This window comes from Sebastes fasciatus, chromosome 7 (assembly GCF_043250625.1).
Source record: "Sebastes fasciatus isolate fSebFas1 chromosome 7, fSebFas1.pri, whole genome shotgun sequence".
NCBI lineage: Eukaryota > Metazoa > Chordata > Actinopteri > Perciformes > Sebastidae > Sebastes > Sebastes fasciatus.
The window spans coordinates 24,921,552-24,941,028 of NC_133801.1; the positions used below are offsets into that span (position 1 = coordinate 24,921,552).

Sequence of the window (19,477 nt, forward strand, 5' to 3'; positions counted from 1 at the left end):
CAGGTCCCTAGACTAGACTGGCTGCATGCTCAACACACACACACCCAAACAAACAAGGTCTTGCACCTGTGCCTTCTTGAACACATAAGCTAATACCCCTGGCTCAGGAAAAGCAACGAGACCCATGAATCTTTAGAAAAACCCAAACTGCTTACTCCCATTCATTACAGCAATACCCCAGGCGTCCTCTTCCTGCCCATTTGTCTCCACGGTGTCAGGGCCACGGGCTTTCCTCCGCTCAGCCCAGCGCAGAGTCTACAACCTGCCGATCTCCACAGGTCCAAAGGAGAAGCACCAGTAATAAAGTTAAACAACCAGCAGATTGGGCAAGGACACAGCTAAGGCACTGCCGACTGCCTATGAGCACAATAATTTATGATGATTTGCACATATGCTCCTTTAAAAAAAGATCCTGCAGTACGTGAATACATTGTCAGTACTCAGGCACTCCATAAACACTAGACAGGTAATCATTTTGGCTGGATCCCTTGTTAATACTGCTTCCACATTTGGGTTACTGCAATATGAACACATTAAATTTCTGTAATGGCACCATTACACAGTTTCCATTAATTGAGTTTGCATAGGATTAACTGCTTTATTTTCAAAATGACTATGCACTTACAGCAGAGGAAAAGACAACCATCTAGTCCAGGAGTATATTGTATATGTATGTATGTACATATACCATAGACTGTATATGAGAAGTGGACATAGTCACAGTGACACCCATTGGTTTGTGGACTGCCGTTTTGAAGCCTTGAATTCTGCATTTTTTTACTTTTTAGGCAACCAAAATGTCATTATTAACCTCCATGAACTGAAAAAATACCCTGCTTTATGGTCTATTTTACCCGAAATGGAACCATAATTTACTAAATGAACATCTTGCTGCATTGCAGAAGACTTGAAACTACTGATTGAGTTAAAGGCACTTCTGCATTGGCTTCACTTCAGACCCTGAGGTTGCCCACTGGTTAAAATTAGATTTTAACACAAAGCAAGACTGGGCCATAACATTAAGCAATGATGAATAACCTGCTTCAGTTGATATTGGACTTAACTGATGCAAATACCCACGAATATACAACTGACTAATTAATCAAATTTTTTAGGTGATTATACATTAAAGAAAACATACTTATTAATATTGTATTCCATTTCTGCCATTACTGTTCCACACTGGTCCTTTAATAAATGAACACCATGTTGTATTAAAGACTTGAAACTAGCAATTGAGACTATAAACTTGTGTTTACAATGTTTACTGAGGTAATAAATCGGGTGAGAAGTAGGCTCATTTTCTCATAGACTTCTATACAATTAGACTTCTTTTTGCAACCAGAGGAGTCGCCCCCTGCTGGCTGTTAGAAAGAACGCAAGTTTAAGGCACTTCCGCATTGGCTTCACTTTTCAGTCCCGGAGGTTGCCACTGGCATGAACACATTAGTTTATGACATGTAATATGGGAGACAATATTGGCATATTCATAAAAAATATGCATGTGATATTAACCCATAGTTGTTATTGAGCAAGCCCCTGGTACACCCTCATACACTGCATATTAGCTCTTGGTCGTAATTCCTTAACCTCCTCCTGTTGATGAGTTTCAAATAAAACCAAAAGCTTTAAACCTTCAAAGCACCTTTTATGTGAAGTGTTGGATGCCAACATGAAGTACAGTTGATCAAACAGAGGTGTCTAATCTTGAAAAGATGGAAGCAGCTGCCAAGGCTCAAGATCAACGCGGACCAGGCACCATTGAGAATTACAACGTGCTTTAGGTGCTCAATCTTATGGGCGACTGCGTTTAGAATGAAATTGATGTCATTCTTTAAGGCCGACGTGTAAACTTACAAATGATATTTCCCCACGCTGAGACGGAAAATGTCAAACCCATTAACACCTCAGTAAAATAGATGAGCATACCGGCGTAGCAATCAAAGGCTCAACAGTGTGGCATCTGTTGATACCACAGCAGCAATGTGTATGGTTTACCAAGTCTAGTGTAACCTGTAGGGCAACAGGCACGGTCTCTTCAAAAAGGTATTTGAAAAATGATTTGAATACTCTGGCACAGCATAGGCAGTGGTGTTAAGGTTAAATTCCACATTTTATCGAACATCATATAAATGTCAGAACTGATGTTTAACCAAGCGTACAAGGACCATCCACAGAAAATGATGTGATATCCTTCTTAAACCAACCTTAATAGCACTTGAAATGCCAAAATCCATCCGGCTGTACAAATGAAATGTGATTGAATACATTTATTAAACATCATGTGTAGTCAATAAAGATTCAGTGTAATTAGTAACTGCAATTGAATCCCATTATATCTCATTTATTGTTGGACACCTATTGACCCCCCACCTATCTCTTAACGCTTAGTGCTTTTCTGTATGGACCATAAACTGTATTTGAGAAATGGACATAGTCACAGTGACGTCACCCATTGGGTTGTGGACTGCCGCTTTGAGGCCTCGAGTGCGGTATTTGGGCTTACGCCATCTTGTTTTTTTGCAACCAGAAGTGACACGAGAGGGTGGAGCCAGGTGCAACCAAATGCTGAATAACATCTTTTTAGGCAACCAAAAAGGTTATAATTAACTTTCATGAACAGAAAAACGCCCTGTTTTAAGTTCTAAGACAAAAACACGGACAACTCCCAGACCGGACAACGCCGTGGTAGTGACCTGTCAATCACAAGGTAGCCACGCCCTAAAGCATACCCTGCTTTATGGTCTATTTGACTCTAAATGGGACCATAATTTACTAAATGAACATCATGCTGTATTGCAGAAGACTTGAAACTAGTGATTGAGACCATATACTCATGTTTACAATGTTTACTGAGGTAATAAATCAAGTGAGACGTCATTTTCTCATTGACTTCTATACAATCAGACTTCTTTTTGCAACCAGAGGAGTCGCCCCCTGCTGGCTGTTAGAAAGAATGCAAGTTTAAGGCACTTCTGCATTGGCTTCACTTCTCAGACCCGTAGGTTGCCCACTGTTATGTACCTCGTTACCTCCAAGTTCCAAGTGCACACAAAGACCCAGAAACCAATCCTTACTTCTATGTTGGATTAAAGCTAATAGGCCCCAGATTTATATCAGGTCAAAGGAATATGCACCTTGAGAGCTTAATATAAACAAAAATAAGGTTAAAACTACATTTTGACACAGCAAGACTGTACCATAAGATAAAGTAATGATGAATAACCTGCTTCAGTTAACTGATGCAAATACCTACAACTGACCAAATGACCAAAACCCACTGATTCACAGTGAACCTGGGCTTTTTGGTGCCCATGTTGGTTCTTGTCTATCCAGCCTTGTAGCTGCAGTGGGTTTGGTATTCAAGTTCATACCTGTCTCGTGTATCCACGGAGGTCCTTGAATCGCTTTGTCAGATACTTCATCTGTGATCACCCTACTAAGGAGCAGTTGCCCCTGACAACACAGCTCCAAGGATGGATCCCCCTCCTCCTCCACAATGATGGGAAATCTGAAATTGCATAAAAACCTAGAGAATTAAGTTGAATAGACAAGAGCAAGACTGCAAATGCATACCCCAAATAAACAGATTTTTACAAGGACTCAGCACGACACTGACATCCATATTTAATTGTTGATGGATGACTCATCATTCGCAGGGTTGTCACATTTTTGAGTGATCATGAAGTGCTTTATGGCAAAGGAAACGATAAGATGTCAAAACTAGTTACCCATCAGCAAAAGGCTAAAAACAAGAAAGCAAACTAATTTAAAAGTGTCACACTGAGCCGGGAGAACACAATGAGCTGAGTTACACAATGACAAAAACAAGTTTAGCTTAGCACATTAATCAGAGTGACTTCAGAGAATCTTAAAAAGGAAAAGGGGCAACCCTGCTGGGATCTTCAGTCAAAGCACACAAGTGAAGATATTTCATTTGTTTACTGTCAAAAATGTAATAACAGAAAAATATAATGCAATTATCCCCTGGATACATATTAATTCTTGACATCTGACACAGGTTTTTGGTTATCTGACAACCAGAAATTAATAAGACTTTTGGTCCAAACATGAGTTTACATTTTCAGTATGCTGTAGATGGAGATGGGATGGAAATAAACAAACCATGACCCCAGCAGAGTGCCATCACACAGAATATATTCTGATTTTGACCATGTTGTGTGACAATGCCATTTAGCCATGCTAACAACTATTCCCGAGACGAGCGTAGTTCAGCCCAGTTAGTCGGCCAATCTTGTCTAGCAAGTGCAAAATCAATTATAAATGCATTACAATCTAATTTTTCACTAAACTAGAGCTGCGTAATCGGCTTAATCAGAATAACAAAACAGGTGTGAGGAATTGAATTATCAAAGCGACTTCGTTTGAGTTGAGGCTTGATCAATAGGTAGTCTTCCTGTTTCAAAGGGAAGGTTAGGGGATGTCAGAAAATAACTCGCTAGACCTGACTCCCAGGGGAAACCGATGTACCCTGGCAGAGGTACAACCTTTTTTTCTCAGCGGCGCCATGTAAACTGTTTCACTTCAGATGGCTAAAGAGCCACCGGGTCCTATGAGACCCTTTCTGCTGTTGCTGCATATTGACTGGGAGTTTGAGGCAGGCAACCTTTGACACTACCTACAATGACTGACTAGTGGTGTTATAAAACAAGGGTTCTCAAACTTTTTGGGGACAGGGACACCTTTCAAGGGAAAAACTTTTCCAAGAACTCCCTCATAATCGTAACACCGATTAAGATCACTACCATATGTACTCTTACATGCCACTGAAATACTGTTTGTATTCTAAAACTTTCAAACTTAAATACTTCAGACTGGTTTCATAGTGATAAACAGAAACATTTCAATTTGAATCAAGAGAAGAGGAGGTGAAGAGGAGAGGAAACGGGGATGAAGAGGAGGCGATAAGATAAAACCCGGAAAAAACAGGCCCCGGTTCTTCACATTAAAAGCAGTCTACAGGCTGATAGAAGAAACCCAGAAAGTCGCAGAAAGTGTCATTTAGGTTAGGTTACAACCGGTTCACACATTGGAAATAAAAAATGATTTGTGTAAAAAGTTACATTCTGTCCCTTTAATTATAATGAACTTTTTGCTGTGTGTCACAGCGTTGTATATCAGAGTTTCTCTTGACCTAAAGCTAAAGTTGGCAGGAGTAATGGACACAGTGTGCTCGTTATATATTGGTGCAAATTGTCCACATCTGCAGATATGTCTCTTTTAATGATACAGCACGGCAAATTATTTAGCGGACCCCCACTTTGAGAATCACTGTTCTAAAAGATCTATAGCTGTACTGCAACATCTCGCAGAGAAAGCACATTAATAGTTAAAATAACCAAACAGTGCCAGCAGGGAGATGTATATAGGGAGGCGATCACAGGCACAAACTCACATCAATAATATCTCCAAGCATGGCTGGCAAAATAAAATAAATAAGTAAAACTTACCTTTCCGTACCATTTAAAAGACAGGTCTAATCCATCTCGGCACACTACAGGCAACAGATGCAGCGCTCAGCAGAAACGAGATGTTATCACGAGAGAAATGGGGAGGTGCAGCCGCACTGATGTTCTGCTTTAATACAACATGAAAGTCTGGTTTGCAGGGGAGTCTGTTGCACATCTGAGCAAAACCAGAGGAGATAGAGGCCATTGTGCGCCAGGCCGCGGATAAATCCTCTACACAAAAAGTGCAACTCCTAAAAAAAAAAAAAAAAAGTCTACATGTTTTTGTTTGCTTTCAATTTGCACAGGTTAGGATCAGCAGCTGTGAGGGATAGTTGTGTCAGCTCCACAGATTTACGATTATGTACTTCAATTAATACAAATAAGACAATAATAAAACACTAACTTGATTACAAACATCTTTATTATCACAGTTATCACAAAGAAAACGAAAAATACAGAACACAAAACAGTTCCGGGCATTGAAAAAATAATAAGATACAATAATATTGTATCTACTTAAATAGACTGCAGTACATTTCCCACTTAGGTCTGCACTGTGCATGTGTATATGTGCTTATGTTTGCAAGTATGTGAGAGACGGAGCACAAAAAAAAAAGAGAGTGGGAGAGTAAACGGTCTTATCAGGGATGTGCAGGTCCAGCCTAGCTGTTTTTGAGTGCACGTCAGAAAAGTGAAAAGCGTGCTAGCTGCTGTACTCGTCCTGGGCTTAAAGCAGCCACCACCCACACATGACCACAGTCCAGGAACAACTGGCTGACTTAAAGACAGACACGCTGATGATTTTCTTTTGTGGCTTACTGACCCACTCTCTGTTCTGCTTCCCCAAATAACAAAAAGAAAGAAAAAAAAGTTGTGTCCGTTATTTTCACAAACAAAACAGAATCATGTCGCCTGTCATTATTTCACAAAGGACAGGTGAATAGTCATAAGTACTTTAAAGGTAACTCATTCACAGGAAGTAAAATAAACAAAAAGCGCTTTGTAAGCAAAACGTTGTCGTACATTAAGAGCGTTTTTTGAATACACAGAAAAAAGCAAACTTGCAAAATGAGCAAAAGAATACTTTGCAGAGATCAGAAGTTCCTACTGAACAGCCAGTTTCCTTATGTTCATGATCAACCTCTGGATGTAGTCCCTGTGGTTAACGGGCTTCACTTCCATCACTGTAGCCTTGATCCTGGATTCATCCTGTTAAACACACAATAAGAAAAATCATTCAATATGACATATAAACCAGACCGGCAAATTCTGACACACAGCTTTCAGTGTGTGGCCGCCAAACAAAGATTACGTAGTTAAATAATTTAGGAACTACACACTATTTTTTTTCCACTGTACACATAGATTCTTGTCGGCATATGATGTTAATACAGGTGATTTTTCCAACAAAATTCCTATTGTGTTTAAAACTAGCTTGTATAAATCTGCCTGGATTTAACATACTCAAGACTCCAAGGTGCATTACATATGTTAACACACACCATCCATCAGAGCCCGACCGATTTTATCGGCTGATATTAGCTTATCACAGATATATCGGTATCAGTGTACTGTATATGTTGTCAGATTTTCGCAGATATTTACAGAATATATTGCGGAAAAAGTCATTTAGAAATGTTGTCATCACAGTTTGTTCAGCAGAGCATGCTCCGACTTACAATACTGTGGCAAAACAATTTGTGAAATACATAGCTGGAAAGTTAATAAAACAAAATAGGGGTTGGCTTGGCCACTATTCTGTCTTTCAGAGGTTGTAGCGGGCTCAGTCTTAAATCTAGAGTGAAGATACTGGTATCATATGAAACTAGAAAAACCTAAAGGAATCATGTCATGTCATGTTAGTTTGTCAGGATGAACGCTAAATAATACTCCAAAGTTGCGCTAAATTTTGGCGAGGAAAAACAGGCATGGCCATTTTCAAAAGGTGTCCCTTGACCTCTGACCTCAAGATATGTGAATGAAAACTGAGATGAGCAGAGTGAAAACTGTATCTTATTAGATAAATCAGACTGTGACCAACTGCATACTAAAAAATCGAATAAATCACAATATATCTTATCGCAATACTCAGCATATCGCAAAATATTTAAAATCGCAATAAGATCGTATCGTGACTTAAGTATTGCAATAATCTATCATGGAGCCTCTGGTGATTCCCACCCCTAATAAACAATGACCCCATCATTTTCCCTTTTCAATATAATTAATATAATACTGTCCATGACAACCTTTGTGTCACTCATTCTCAGTCCCGCCATGTGTCTTGCTGACGCCCCGACTGCACACAGGTCGCACATTATGCCTGACTTCCATCAACATACCGACTGCGACACATAGGCGGATTACACACTCTGGATCATCGATACTACATGCCATTCAATATGGCTACAGCGGAAAAACGTATTTGGGAAGAGCGCACATGCGGCCGAAGTAAACAATCTACGACGCATGCCGAGAGTTCAAGAAATGGTCGCTCATTTTCTCTTTTTTGTTCCTCTTGTTTTCTGAGCAACTGACTTGATTATTTAATTCCCATTGAAGTTTACGGTTTCAGTGCACTGATGTCATTTTGGTCAATGAAGTTTAATGTTAAACATCTTTGTCACAAGTGTCTGATTTGTGTCAAATTTGAGGGATCATTGCAAAAACTGTGTGTGTGTGTGTGTGTGTGTGATAAACGTATCGGTATCGCCCCAAAAAAATCCAATAACTTTTGGGCTCTACTGTGTATCTATCCATCCTGGAAAACTACTATATATAGCCTTCCTCTCTTCCCCTATGATGAAGTGGGTTACTGTTTGGACTATGTGAATTGTGTTGGCATTCAGATGAATGTTTCAAAAATAATAAAAAAGGAGGCAGCTTTTAAAGCCGTAGCCACCTCCACAGCTGTCTAGACGGGGGAAGGTCATTTCTGCCAGGGCCATTATTCTCTGCATTTAAACAGAGGTTACACTCCTCTCGTCTCCATTAATCCTCTGCAGCTCAAGTGGGTGAAATGTAAATCATCTTCCTTTGGACCGGTGCCCGCATTCTTTCAAAATAGCCCGTTATAAATCTCTGCTTGTTTTGTATGATGCAAGAGAAATATGGACAAGTATACAAAAACATAAAATAATGTAAGACTTCATCACTATAGTTTGACATCAAGTAGAATGAACTGTCAAACTAAACCTCAATATAGATAAATGAATGTGATACTTAAAACTTTGGTAATGCATTGTACAAAACGAATGTGTCACTTGTGGATTACTATCTTGGTGTTGAGTTAGGAAATGGGTGCAATATGGGAAACGGGTTAAAACCCCCTTTACTGCGCAGTAGAAGGAATACATGTGGATCATCTTTGAGGATTATGGCAATATCTTCAGAACCAACCCGTTCTCACTCCCAACTCGTCACATACAGACATTTGGTCAAAGCCCCTTGGCGTCTGATACCGACGTACCAAAGCACCTTTTAGCGTCTGTATGAGACACACCGGGCTTTTAGCTAACTCCAATGTAAACCCATGTTTGTGTCCCGGGTGAAACCAAGTCAACGGTGACTATTTTTTTTTACTGTAGTTTTATAATGTTTACTTATGCAACGCCAGTTATGTAGCAAACATACTTATTTTAACCTTTTCCTAAGCCTAACCAAGTGCTTTTGTTGCCTAGACTGTTTGCATGTAACGAGCGGAAACTGTACGTTTCCTGTGAACACAGAAGTTTATTTTGAAAAGACACTATGCATGTAACGAGTGGAAACTACGTTTCCTGTGAAGACGCAAGTTTTTAAAAAAAAAAAGAGAATGTGTGCATGTAACGAGTGGAAACTGTACATTTCATTTGAACACTTTATTTTGAAAAGACACTATGCATGTAGCCCTGTAATAGTCTGGCGACCTGCACAGGGTGTGTACCCTGCCTTCACCCAATGTCAGCTGGGATTAGCTCCAGGCCCCCCCCCGCGACCCCAAATGGGATAAGCAGATAATGGACTATGCATGTAATGAGTGGAAACTGACATGCTGTCCCTGACACGTCCAAAACTGACGCTAGAAGCGAAGGGCCACTGACCAAACGTTGGTATTTGACGAGTTGGGAATGAGAATGTGTTGTCAGATCAGTTGTTAAAAGGTGCCCTGTGGAGTTTGTGACCTCCAGTAGCGCTATGGAGAAGTGTTTTTGAATTAGTATAATGCAATTACACTGATCAACAGTTAAACATGGATTTAGAATATGGGAGGAAAAAAAAAAACAGCTTTGCAAAGGTTTGTGAAAGTAAGAAAATGCATTCACACGCACGTTCGTCAGGCCTCAAGGATACACACAATGTGTTTTGGTGGGTTACACTGAATATAAACAGAAACTTTGTTTACAGGGGAAACTCCACAGGGCACCTTTAAGTGTTGTTAGCCGACCGTCTGGCTTTCTAAAAGGTCGCCGTGGATTTAACTTTCAGGAAATGAGATGCTTAGCTCTGTGACTGGAATGTAATCATCAATGCAGAAGTTTCAAATGTAATATCTGTAAAGGTGAAGCCCTAGTTAATACCTGCACACCCCCGTCTGGCCAGACACTTTTACACACTACGGTTAAATTACATTTTGGCAAAGGAAGAGGGAAATCCATCAGATTTTTTAATTGGAACATGATGCTAATCGATAATAGAATAACAGCAGGGTTTTCTTCCTCTGCTGAACAGGGCATTAGAACAGTGTTTATGAACATGCATCATACACACTGACAGTGATGTTAAAACTATGGTTGCGGTTGATGAGTGGGTGAATATGAGGTGTGTGAGTGAGAATCTGTATGCAGCCAACATCGCAAAGCCAAGTTGGGTGTTGATCCACACTTGGGCGACCTGTGCTGACTCCCCCTACAGCCATCACTGCTGGTGTGTATACACACACACACACACACGAGCACCACAGGAACAACACACACATAAATTTGTTCCACTGTGACCTTTTTCAAACAGCTTTAAACTTGCCAGGAACACTTACAGCAAACAGCAGCCAAGGAAACTAACCGTTTCATACTTGCAAAACAGAAAATGTTATCTTCTATACAGCCTTTAAACAAGAGCAGCGGGGAGGAAGAGTCAACTGCAAATTGGCACGGACGCTCGTACACCAGCATCCTAATGAGTAACTAAATCAGTCAAATCTTCACTTTAACCCTTTGAACTCTGCAATAGAAACTGTCCGCCACTGCCTACCATTGGTGTTTTTTGCTCATTGTGATGTCATTTCTTGGAGTATCTTCAAATGCTTCATATCCTCAAAATCTGTACAACCTAAACTAAAAGGTTATGTAAATCAATAAACCATAATAATTCATTAAAGTGTTGAAATTGTGTCATAAATTTAAAAAGAAACTAAAATCTGACATGTAAAATATACTAAAAATTTTTACTAAATAAACACAAAACTAGGGCTGTCAAAGTGAACGTGATGATAATGCGTTAAAGCAAATTTGTTTAAATGGCACTAATTTCTTTAACGCAATCAATCTTTCGGAGGTTGTAGCGGGCTCAGTTTTAAAGCTAGAGGTGACGATACTGGTATCATATGAAACTAGAAAACCTGTGTCATACTAGCTTATCGCCAAGGAGACTAAATAACACTCCAAACTATGTTAAATTTTCTTGTGAAAAGACCGTCACGGCCACTTTTAAAGGGGTCCCTTGACCTCTGACCTCTAGATATGTGATTGAAAATGGGTTCTATGGGTACCCACGAGTCTCCCCTTTACAGACATGCCCACTTTATGATAATCACATGCAGTTTGGGGCAAGTCATAGTCAAGTCAGCACACTGACAGCTGTTGTTGCCTGTTGGGCTGCAGTTTGCCATGTTATGATTTGAGCAATAAATACATACAGTACATACATTTGCATAAATCAAGCATATTTGTGCACTCCCAGGTTGATAAGAGTATTAATTACTTGACAAATCTGCCTTTAAGGTACATTTTGAACTGAAAGAGTGCGATTAATTTTGCAAATATAAATTTAATTTAAATATGGACAATCATGCGGTTAAATATTTTAATCGATTGACAGCCCTACACAAAACATATAGATTCAAAAGATTTCTAAATGTAGAAACGTGAACAAAATATGTCACACTCCATAAGTTATTTGAACTATGCGTATTGTTTAGTTTTTGAGATATGCTCATATTTATGAGCAGCAGCGATCTCCTGCGGCCTTTAAGAGGCAATACTCTGGCACCACTGCACGTTTCACCACATTTGTACTGCACATAACATAACATATTGATGTCATCACAAGCATACAACGTGATGACGCCAAAGACAGAAGCCGTAGCTTTCTGCTGCAAAAAGAATGAATGCCGTAGCTATTATGGTTTTTATTTTAGATCCGAGTTAAACAGGATCGTGCAAACAACGATCTCCGTTTTCAAAGGCTTAAATCTCTAACCTACATGTTACCTGGATATTTCATCATTGCATACAATGATACAGCAGCGGTTCTTACGCTGCAGCCCTGGAAAACTGGTCAAATGCAATTGATATTCGGTGGAATAGAAAACCAGTAGCAGTAAGGACAAGAAGTGTTGGGAACCACTTCATTACTCTCTATACTCACACCTTACCCTGCTCTGTTGCCCCCAGAATAACGTTACAGACCTCATCATGCGATCACTGATGGTCACATCTTGTGATCACTGATGGTCACATCTTGTAAGACAGGCAGGAAAATATTAGGCGACTGATTTGAAAGTGGGCCTGCAGTGGTAAAGACTAGACCGTAGCTGCAATGAAAAGCCTCGGATGTTCAATATCAGCTTTGTCATCAAGTGTCATCCTTTTGAGACACTTAAATCAGTTACAACGTCTAGACGCGGCCTGCAGGGACAATGAGACCTTAATAACAGCACAGCAGTTTGGATATTATAGCCGCAAGCAGACATTCCTAATGTCAGGCGAGTAAAAGATTTAAGACCGTCAAAGAGTCAAGTACTGAGTGGTAATATTCAAAAGATTGATTTTTGACAGTAACGCATGTATAGTAATAAAGTCACTTATCCACTGACATTTTGAGAGTTACAATGCAATCACCTACACGCAATATCAAAATAATAAATATCTGGAATGCCAAGTTTGCCATTGATTTGTGTGAAAATAATTACATTATGCATCACGCCCACATGAGCCGACAGCTCATCTCACTTGTTTTGATAAATACGCAGTTTTTATTTAATAAGCAAGAAAACTATCTTAAGTGGCACAACTTTGGCACCCCGTATTCATCCTTAAAAAAGGCTTTATGCTCATTTATATGAGAATGTTTATGCCAGAGTGACATTAATTAAACTTGAACGTAGTTTGGATCCTTAATGGGACACTCTGCTCCCTCAGCAGCGTCTTGGTTTTCTTATTAAGAGTGTCATGCTTATTTTAATCTTTTTCTGTGAGATGTTGAGCAACAAATGATAAGAGCATCATAATACTTTGATTTGATTTTGATTCTAAGGTCCTATAAATCCTGATAATTCTTAATAACAAGTGCAGAGTCATTATGTAAGGGTTAATGCTCGAAAAGGTGTCCATTATTACGCATTAATGGACAATGTGGAGTCCATTAATTCCTGATAATGGACACCTCGAAGTGCATTATCCCGCTTATACAGTGGTCATTTGCCAAAGAAAAAAAATGAAGACCATTAGATTATATTTTCATGAGTTTTTCAAAAATCCATTCCCTCCATGTCCCTGGTAACCCTGAGGGTTTGCTAATACCTGGCAAAATCAATAGCATCCCATAAGGTTCTTATGCAATGGAAACGTTTTAACAGCTCCAGTAAATAGGACGGACCTTAGCTACGACTTGGCCAACGGGAGATATTTCTAGTCTGCCCAGCTCATAGAACCGTTTGTCTCAGCTACGGGCCAGAACGCTAACGTTGTGCAAGATTCAAAGTCAATAAGACAAACTGTAAATATAAATTGACATCATGCTTAACAACAACAAGACTAGTTAGCTATCCAGCCATGTCATTGTCCTCAAATCCATATCAAGATTTTCAGGAACATAATGTTATACAGTATGTGTACTCGGTCAGCCACATTCTGAAGTAGGGAGCTGAATAGCCAATGGGAGATGATCGCTTTATGTGATACAAGTTATTTCAGAGGGGCAGCGTAAACGTACTTCATGCAGCTTGTGTGTTACAGTCGCCACCCTGTGGTGTTCAGAGGACGATGCACTGAAAGACTAACTTTACACTCCGTGTTGTAAATAAGATATTCAGATGTTTTTGTAGCCAGCGTATTCATTTAGAACGGTGAACAGTTTCACTGAAACTACTTAGCAGGTGTCCAGTATCAGGAGTTAATGGTCACCCAGCAGCCAATCAGAATCAAGAATTCACCCAGACCACGGTATAACTTGTGATACTAATCAAGTTGTTAGCTGCACTTTGCTGTATGTAATACCGGTATATTGTATAAGGCTCCAACTGACGATTATTTTCACTATTAATTACTCTAACGATCAGAATTTTTCCCCAATTAATAGATTATGCGTTTAGTCTACAAAATGTCAGAAAATAGGGACAAAAGCCCGTCACATTTTGACTGCTTCAAATTGCTTGTTTTGTCTGATCAACCGTCTTTGGACTGACTTGTTCAATGAGATAGAAGCATAGAAAAGCAGCAAAACATCACATTTTACAGCTGGAACAAGGCAATGTATGTTAATTTGATTAAAAATGACCAAAAAAAAAATTATTTAATTATTCTTTTGACCAACTAATTGGTCAAGTATTTTTTAGCTTTCATGTGAACATGTATGCATACGGCTAAAACTCTGATGTCTACCGTCACAAAATTAGCCAAGGTGACCTTTAAATGTGCTGGCAGTCTGTGTTTTAATGTCGTTATAAGAGATAATTTCATCCTACTCCTCATGTGACAGGTTCTTGATTGAATTACAAATGAGTATAATTTTCTCAACTGATAAACCTTGTTACTGAGTTTTCTGTTGAAGTGTAACTTTAGTATTTTTCAACCTGGACCCCTATTTTTCTCATGTTTTGTGTCTAAGTGACTAATGGGAAAAACACTTTTTGAGGTATAATGCTGTAATCGGCAGCCGCTAAATGAGCGCTCGAGGCAATTCCTCGCCGCCAATTTGCATCCACTAAAAGGGTTTGTTTTTGCCGCTGACAGACTCACACTGTTATTATTAAGTGTCTGACAACATTATGGAAAGGACCCTGCAGAGAAATAAAACATTTTTCTTTTAACGTTCGCTTGATCCGGTCTGTTTGTTATTGTGTCATGTGACTTGTTGCTGGAAGACAACGATGGAGTGAGAGTGGAGAGAGTACTGGGAAATATAAATAGACTTGCTTTTATATAGAGCTTTTTCTAATCTTCCGACCACTGTAAGCATTTTACGCTACATGTCAGCATTCACCTTTGCCCATCAGGATCTAATCTAAATACTCATTCACACACCGATGGTTAAGCCTTCGGGAGCAATTTGGGGTTAAGTGTCTTGCTCAAGGACACTTCGACATGTAACCGGAGGAGCCGGGGATCGAACCACAGACCTTCCCGATTGATGGACGACCTGCTCTACCCCCTTTGAGCGCCACGGGATACCGGTGTTGTCAGAGTTTGTGGGTGTTGGAGTACAGAAAGCGTAGCTTAGTGTTATCAAAATGATTTTCAATGGCCATGGCGGAATATTTAGCAGACTTCAACATTGTGGATGTGACGCAAGATTTCATAAAACGAGACTTCTCCAAGCGAGACACACGATAACAAACTGACCGGTTCAAGTGAAGGGTAAGAAAAAGGTTTCATTTCTCTGTAGGGTCCTTTCCATAATGTTGTCAGACACTTATAATAATAATCTGAGGCTGTCAGTGGCAAAAACAAGCACTTTTAGTGGACGTAAATTGACGGTGAGGAATTGCCTTCGAGTGACTACATTGGAGCCCCTTGAGCCGCTACCGGCTGCAGCGCTCTCGCTCAATACTGGACCAATTTAAAAAATTGTTGTCCCCATTAGTCACTTAGACACAAACACATGGGGAAATAGGGTTGAAAAATACCGACGTTACCCTCAAGTCTCGCTATGATGTAACAGGATGGATGGGTGTCATTAACTTGCTTTGTCCAAACATCAAGCAAATACGGAATTGCGCACATGACAACATGTGAGAGCGCGGCACAATGGCTGGCTTGTAGCATTGAGGAGGAGAAAAATAGACTGAAAGAGGGGTTGCAGGTGTCTCTGTTGAAGGAATACGAGTGTGGAGGCAGCAGCCAATACATGCTTGCAGCAGTGCCATTGGCAGTTAGGATGCTGAGCTGAATGTGACAGACACAGTGGCCTCTTCTGTGGGTTTTTGAAGGCGGATGCAGCCTCTGGCTCGGCTCCAGACTTCCTGCTCAGACTCCCAGCCCAATCAATTCTTTTATGCGCTTCCCTCGAAACAAGCCACTATCTGTGTGGCCTTCAGGAAATAGTGACCGCGGCTAATCTGTGCGTGCACCCTTCACAAAGCCACTGAAAATGAGCAGCATTCTAGGACAAACACTTGGAGGAGTTTTTTTTTTTTTTTTTAGAGATGGTTCTGTCAGTCAAAATGAAAGCAGGGTAGTTCTGATAATGAATGGGAAAACTATCAAGGAGGAAAAACATAAACAGCTAACACAAAGAACCTGTTTACGTGCTTTGCATTTTCTGCTTACAAAGGAATGCTGGTGGTTTCGGGGGGATTGAAGCTGCCATCGTTTTTATCACTCCCAGTCTTATAAACAGGTACATTTTCTATTTTGTTACAGCAAGACGGTACGATGGCAACAAACCCGTAGGCATTTTTATCACACTAATTACCATTCCTGCTTTTTTACTTACGTTGTATGTTTCTAGCTTCACTCTGCTGCGGAAGACAAACGTGTTGAAGTTGGCTTGTTGGAAGACCTCGTCAAAGGCGGCTTCGTTCTGAAATTGAGAGACGGTTGATTGGCTCAATTTCAAGAGGCGCACATGTTCTTTTAATCAAACGTTCATCACAGTTTCAAGTGCAAAATAAAGTAAGTGTCTGCTAACTGAATACTGGGAAAAACAACTCCTGTGATTTTTCTAAGTAATCGTGCCTGGAAGAGACGAAAGCACAGTAGGTGTCTTTAACACAGATTTGTCTATGCAGGAGTGTTTGGCAGTAGCAGAGCCGTGCCATTTCCTGAGGCTGGTATTATATTCAGGAAGGGGAGTCTCACCGAGTCCTTGAGCTGTCCCAGGTAAGCTGCGTTCTGGCCCAGGATGGCCTCTGCACTCTCCTGGAAGCAAGTCACCCACTGGTTGTCAGCGTAATCTGCAATGTTGGCCTGTCGGATTATATACAAAACAAAAGGCAAGAGTGAATAGGAAGAAAAGTTAGATGCACATACACAGATGTATAGATCAATGCTCTTGTTTAAATTGTTTTGTTTGTTAGATAGAGTCGTTGCTGGATGCTAAAATACGGTATGTTAACTCAACACATGTCTCTGCTCTTAAAAAAATCATTACATCCTCTAATTAGCCTATATCCTGCTGGCAAACCTGGCAACGCAAGCGGAGTCACGGTGCTCTTGTGATACATAGAGTGGAAGCAAATTCACAGCTTATGCTACAGCTTGTGAAGAATAACAATATGTCGGCTGGCGAGTGGTTACAAAACAAAAGCCGCTTAGTTCAGACGCCTGGCTGCAATTGCTGTGTTGCTGACTATGAGAGTTTTTTGTATTTAATGTTGGTATTTGTTCTTTCCAAATAACGTTTGTTTATGAACAAGCTGAGAGAAAAAGGGCCTGTATTTGTGTTCCTCTCTGCACTTTCTGTAAAAATGACTAACACGGTATGGAAAATTGCAGCAATTAACCCGACATAGCTCTGACGTAAACACTAAAGAATGTAAAATTAGCCATCATTACACTGTCACAGAAACAGCAGAGTTGAATTACTATTACTCACTATTATTATTCAAAATTGAATTACAAAGAGCAGATTGGGACAACGTTGAACCAGAAGGAGTGGGTCATAAGGGGAGAGAGGGGCTTGAGACCCGGGAGACAGAATAAGGACAGTAAGTTAGGAGGACCACAATGGAAATAAGCCTTCAGGCTTTATTGTGTTTTAATCCTCTGGGATTTTTTACATACGTGATTGATTGATTTGATTCTTTATTTTCGTGCCCAACCCTCTTGGGTTTATAAGACATCAAATATACAGTTGCAGTGGTCAAACATTTCATAACATTTCATTCAATTACAAAATCACAGGTTATTTTACAGCTCAGTCTAAAACTAAATATTCTGCCTTCTCTCCCAAGCTTGGCAAATAAAATCCGCTATAAAAAAAAAGGTTCCCTTCTTGAAGCACAATATGTAATGACTGCAATGCAGTGTTATGCGTTTTTCTAATCATCAAATTCAATCAACCAACAGACAGAGTGCAAGGAGAATGACTAGAAGGATGACATGCATAGGTAGAGGCATCTGCTCAAGACTAAGCAGGAAGAACAGGCATTTAAGATATGTGCATTGGCATGTATGCTTGTTGTGTGTAAGTGCATGTGTGGCACAGCTGAAAAAAAAGTCTTCATGAAGCCACCAGTGCGGAGTCACTTACCGAAAGGATAAGGCGGTACTTGAAGTTGGGGAACTCTTTGTCACACTTCTCGCAGCGGTACATTCCGTTGTTTTGGTCGACCACTTTCTTGTTACAGTCTTGGCTGGGACAGGCCTGGTAAAGACAGTTCTCCTTGCGCAGGTAGACTATGGTAGCTATGCAGGTGTAGTAGTCTGCCTAAAAAGGGAATATAAACAAATATTTATATTAACAAAAGTTCATTGCAGAATGTCACTGGAACGTGTTTCCTGCTAGATGTCTTCTCTCTTTATCGACCTTTGTGTTTTGTATGTTAAATATGTTGAGGAAACTAGGAACAAAACAGCATGGAATTAACATTAAGATGACATTTTAAGGAGCATAATGGTGTATGTGAACCGTCAGAAAGCATTTGGGTAGCAGATGCACAAGTTACAGTCCCAGACAGAATCCAAATGGCTCTGACACAAATGCAAACTAGCGAGGTAGCTGCTGCGTTTGTGGGGGAACAAGCAAACTTTTGAAACCGGCTGCACATAAACAGCCTTGAGGAAACACTTCAAGTCTGAATGGAAAACACCCAACACAGTGACATGAATTTCACAGTGGAAATAGAATTAGATGATAAACAAGAAGCAGCTCTGGATGTGCTGCAATGAAGGGGTGAAAAGTTCCAACATGTTTTGCAGATGAGTCACATCTCCTCCTCATGAAGGGCAGGCCCTAATGTACTCGACAGATAGTTGTTGCACCCTAACAGCTAATTGTTTTGGACAGTCCCCCCTCTTCCTACTAACCCTAGCATTGGCTTTGACAACAGAGAGGACACTAGGCCCCCGCACGCTTTGATAAAAGGCTAAAAGGTGCTTGTTCAGAGTCAGGGAGCAGAGCAAAAGGCCTGCCAGCTTGCTACTATAAGTTAGGGCTGCAGAATTAATCAAATATTAATTGCAATCCCGATTTTGGCTTCCCACAATTAAATGAAAATGATCGACTGCGATATTGACGTTTGAAATGCGTGCTCCGCAAGAGATGCACTGTCAATCAGCAGCCGATTGAAGCCGGCAGGTTTTCAGCAGTCTCATATATCAGAGTTTTTTGCTGGTAACACACACACACACACACATCTGCAGCCGCCACATGGTTTTACGTCAGCACACAGTAGCACAGTCAGCAACGTCACCCACATGAGCGTGAGTGAAGAAGACATAAAGATCGCAATCTGACACAACTGCAAGTCCAAAATAAGCTGTGGAGGAACAACCTTAAAACATTTGACAGAACTAACTTAATCAGACACTCATCTCATTCTCATGCATGCTGCTCAAAGTAATCACAGTGACCGGCTCGTCTGCCGA

General features: G+C 40.3%; 1 protein-coding gene across 1 annotated transcript in view; it reads right to left on the minus strand.

Moving 5' to 3' along the window:
- Nucleotides 1–5,874: 5,874 nt before the first annotated feature.
- Nucleotides 5,875–19,477, minus strand: part of rpa1 (replication protein A1) — a 38,312-nt gene continuing 24,709 nt past the window's right edge. Inside the window, exons 14-17 of the mRNA XM_074639892.1 lie at nucleotides 18,141–18,317; nucleotides 16,748–16,855; nucleotides 16,383–16,469; nucleotides 5,875–6,680 (exon numbers count right to left, since the gene is read on the minus strand). Coding sequence (XP_074495993.1) covers nucleotides 6,576–6,680; nucleotides 16,383–16,469; nucleotides 16,748–16,855; nucleotides 18,141–18,317 — 477 coding nt within the window. The 3' untranslated portion in view covers nucleotides 5,875–6,575. The remainder of the gene's footprint in view (nucleotides 6,681–16,382; nucleotides 16,470–16,747; nucleotides 16,856–18,140; nucleotides 18,318–19,477) is intronic.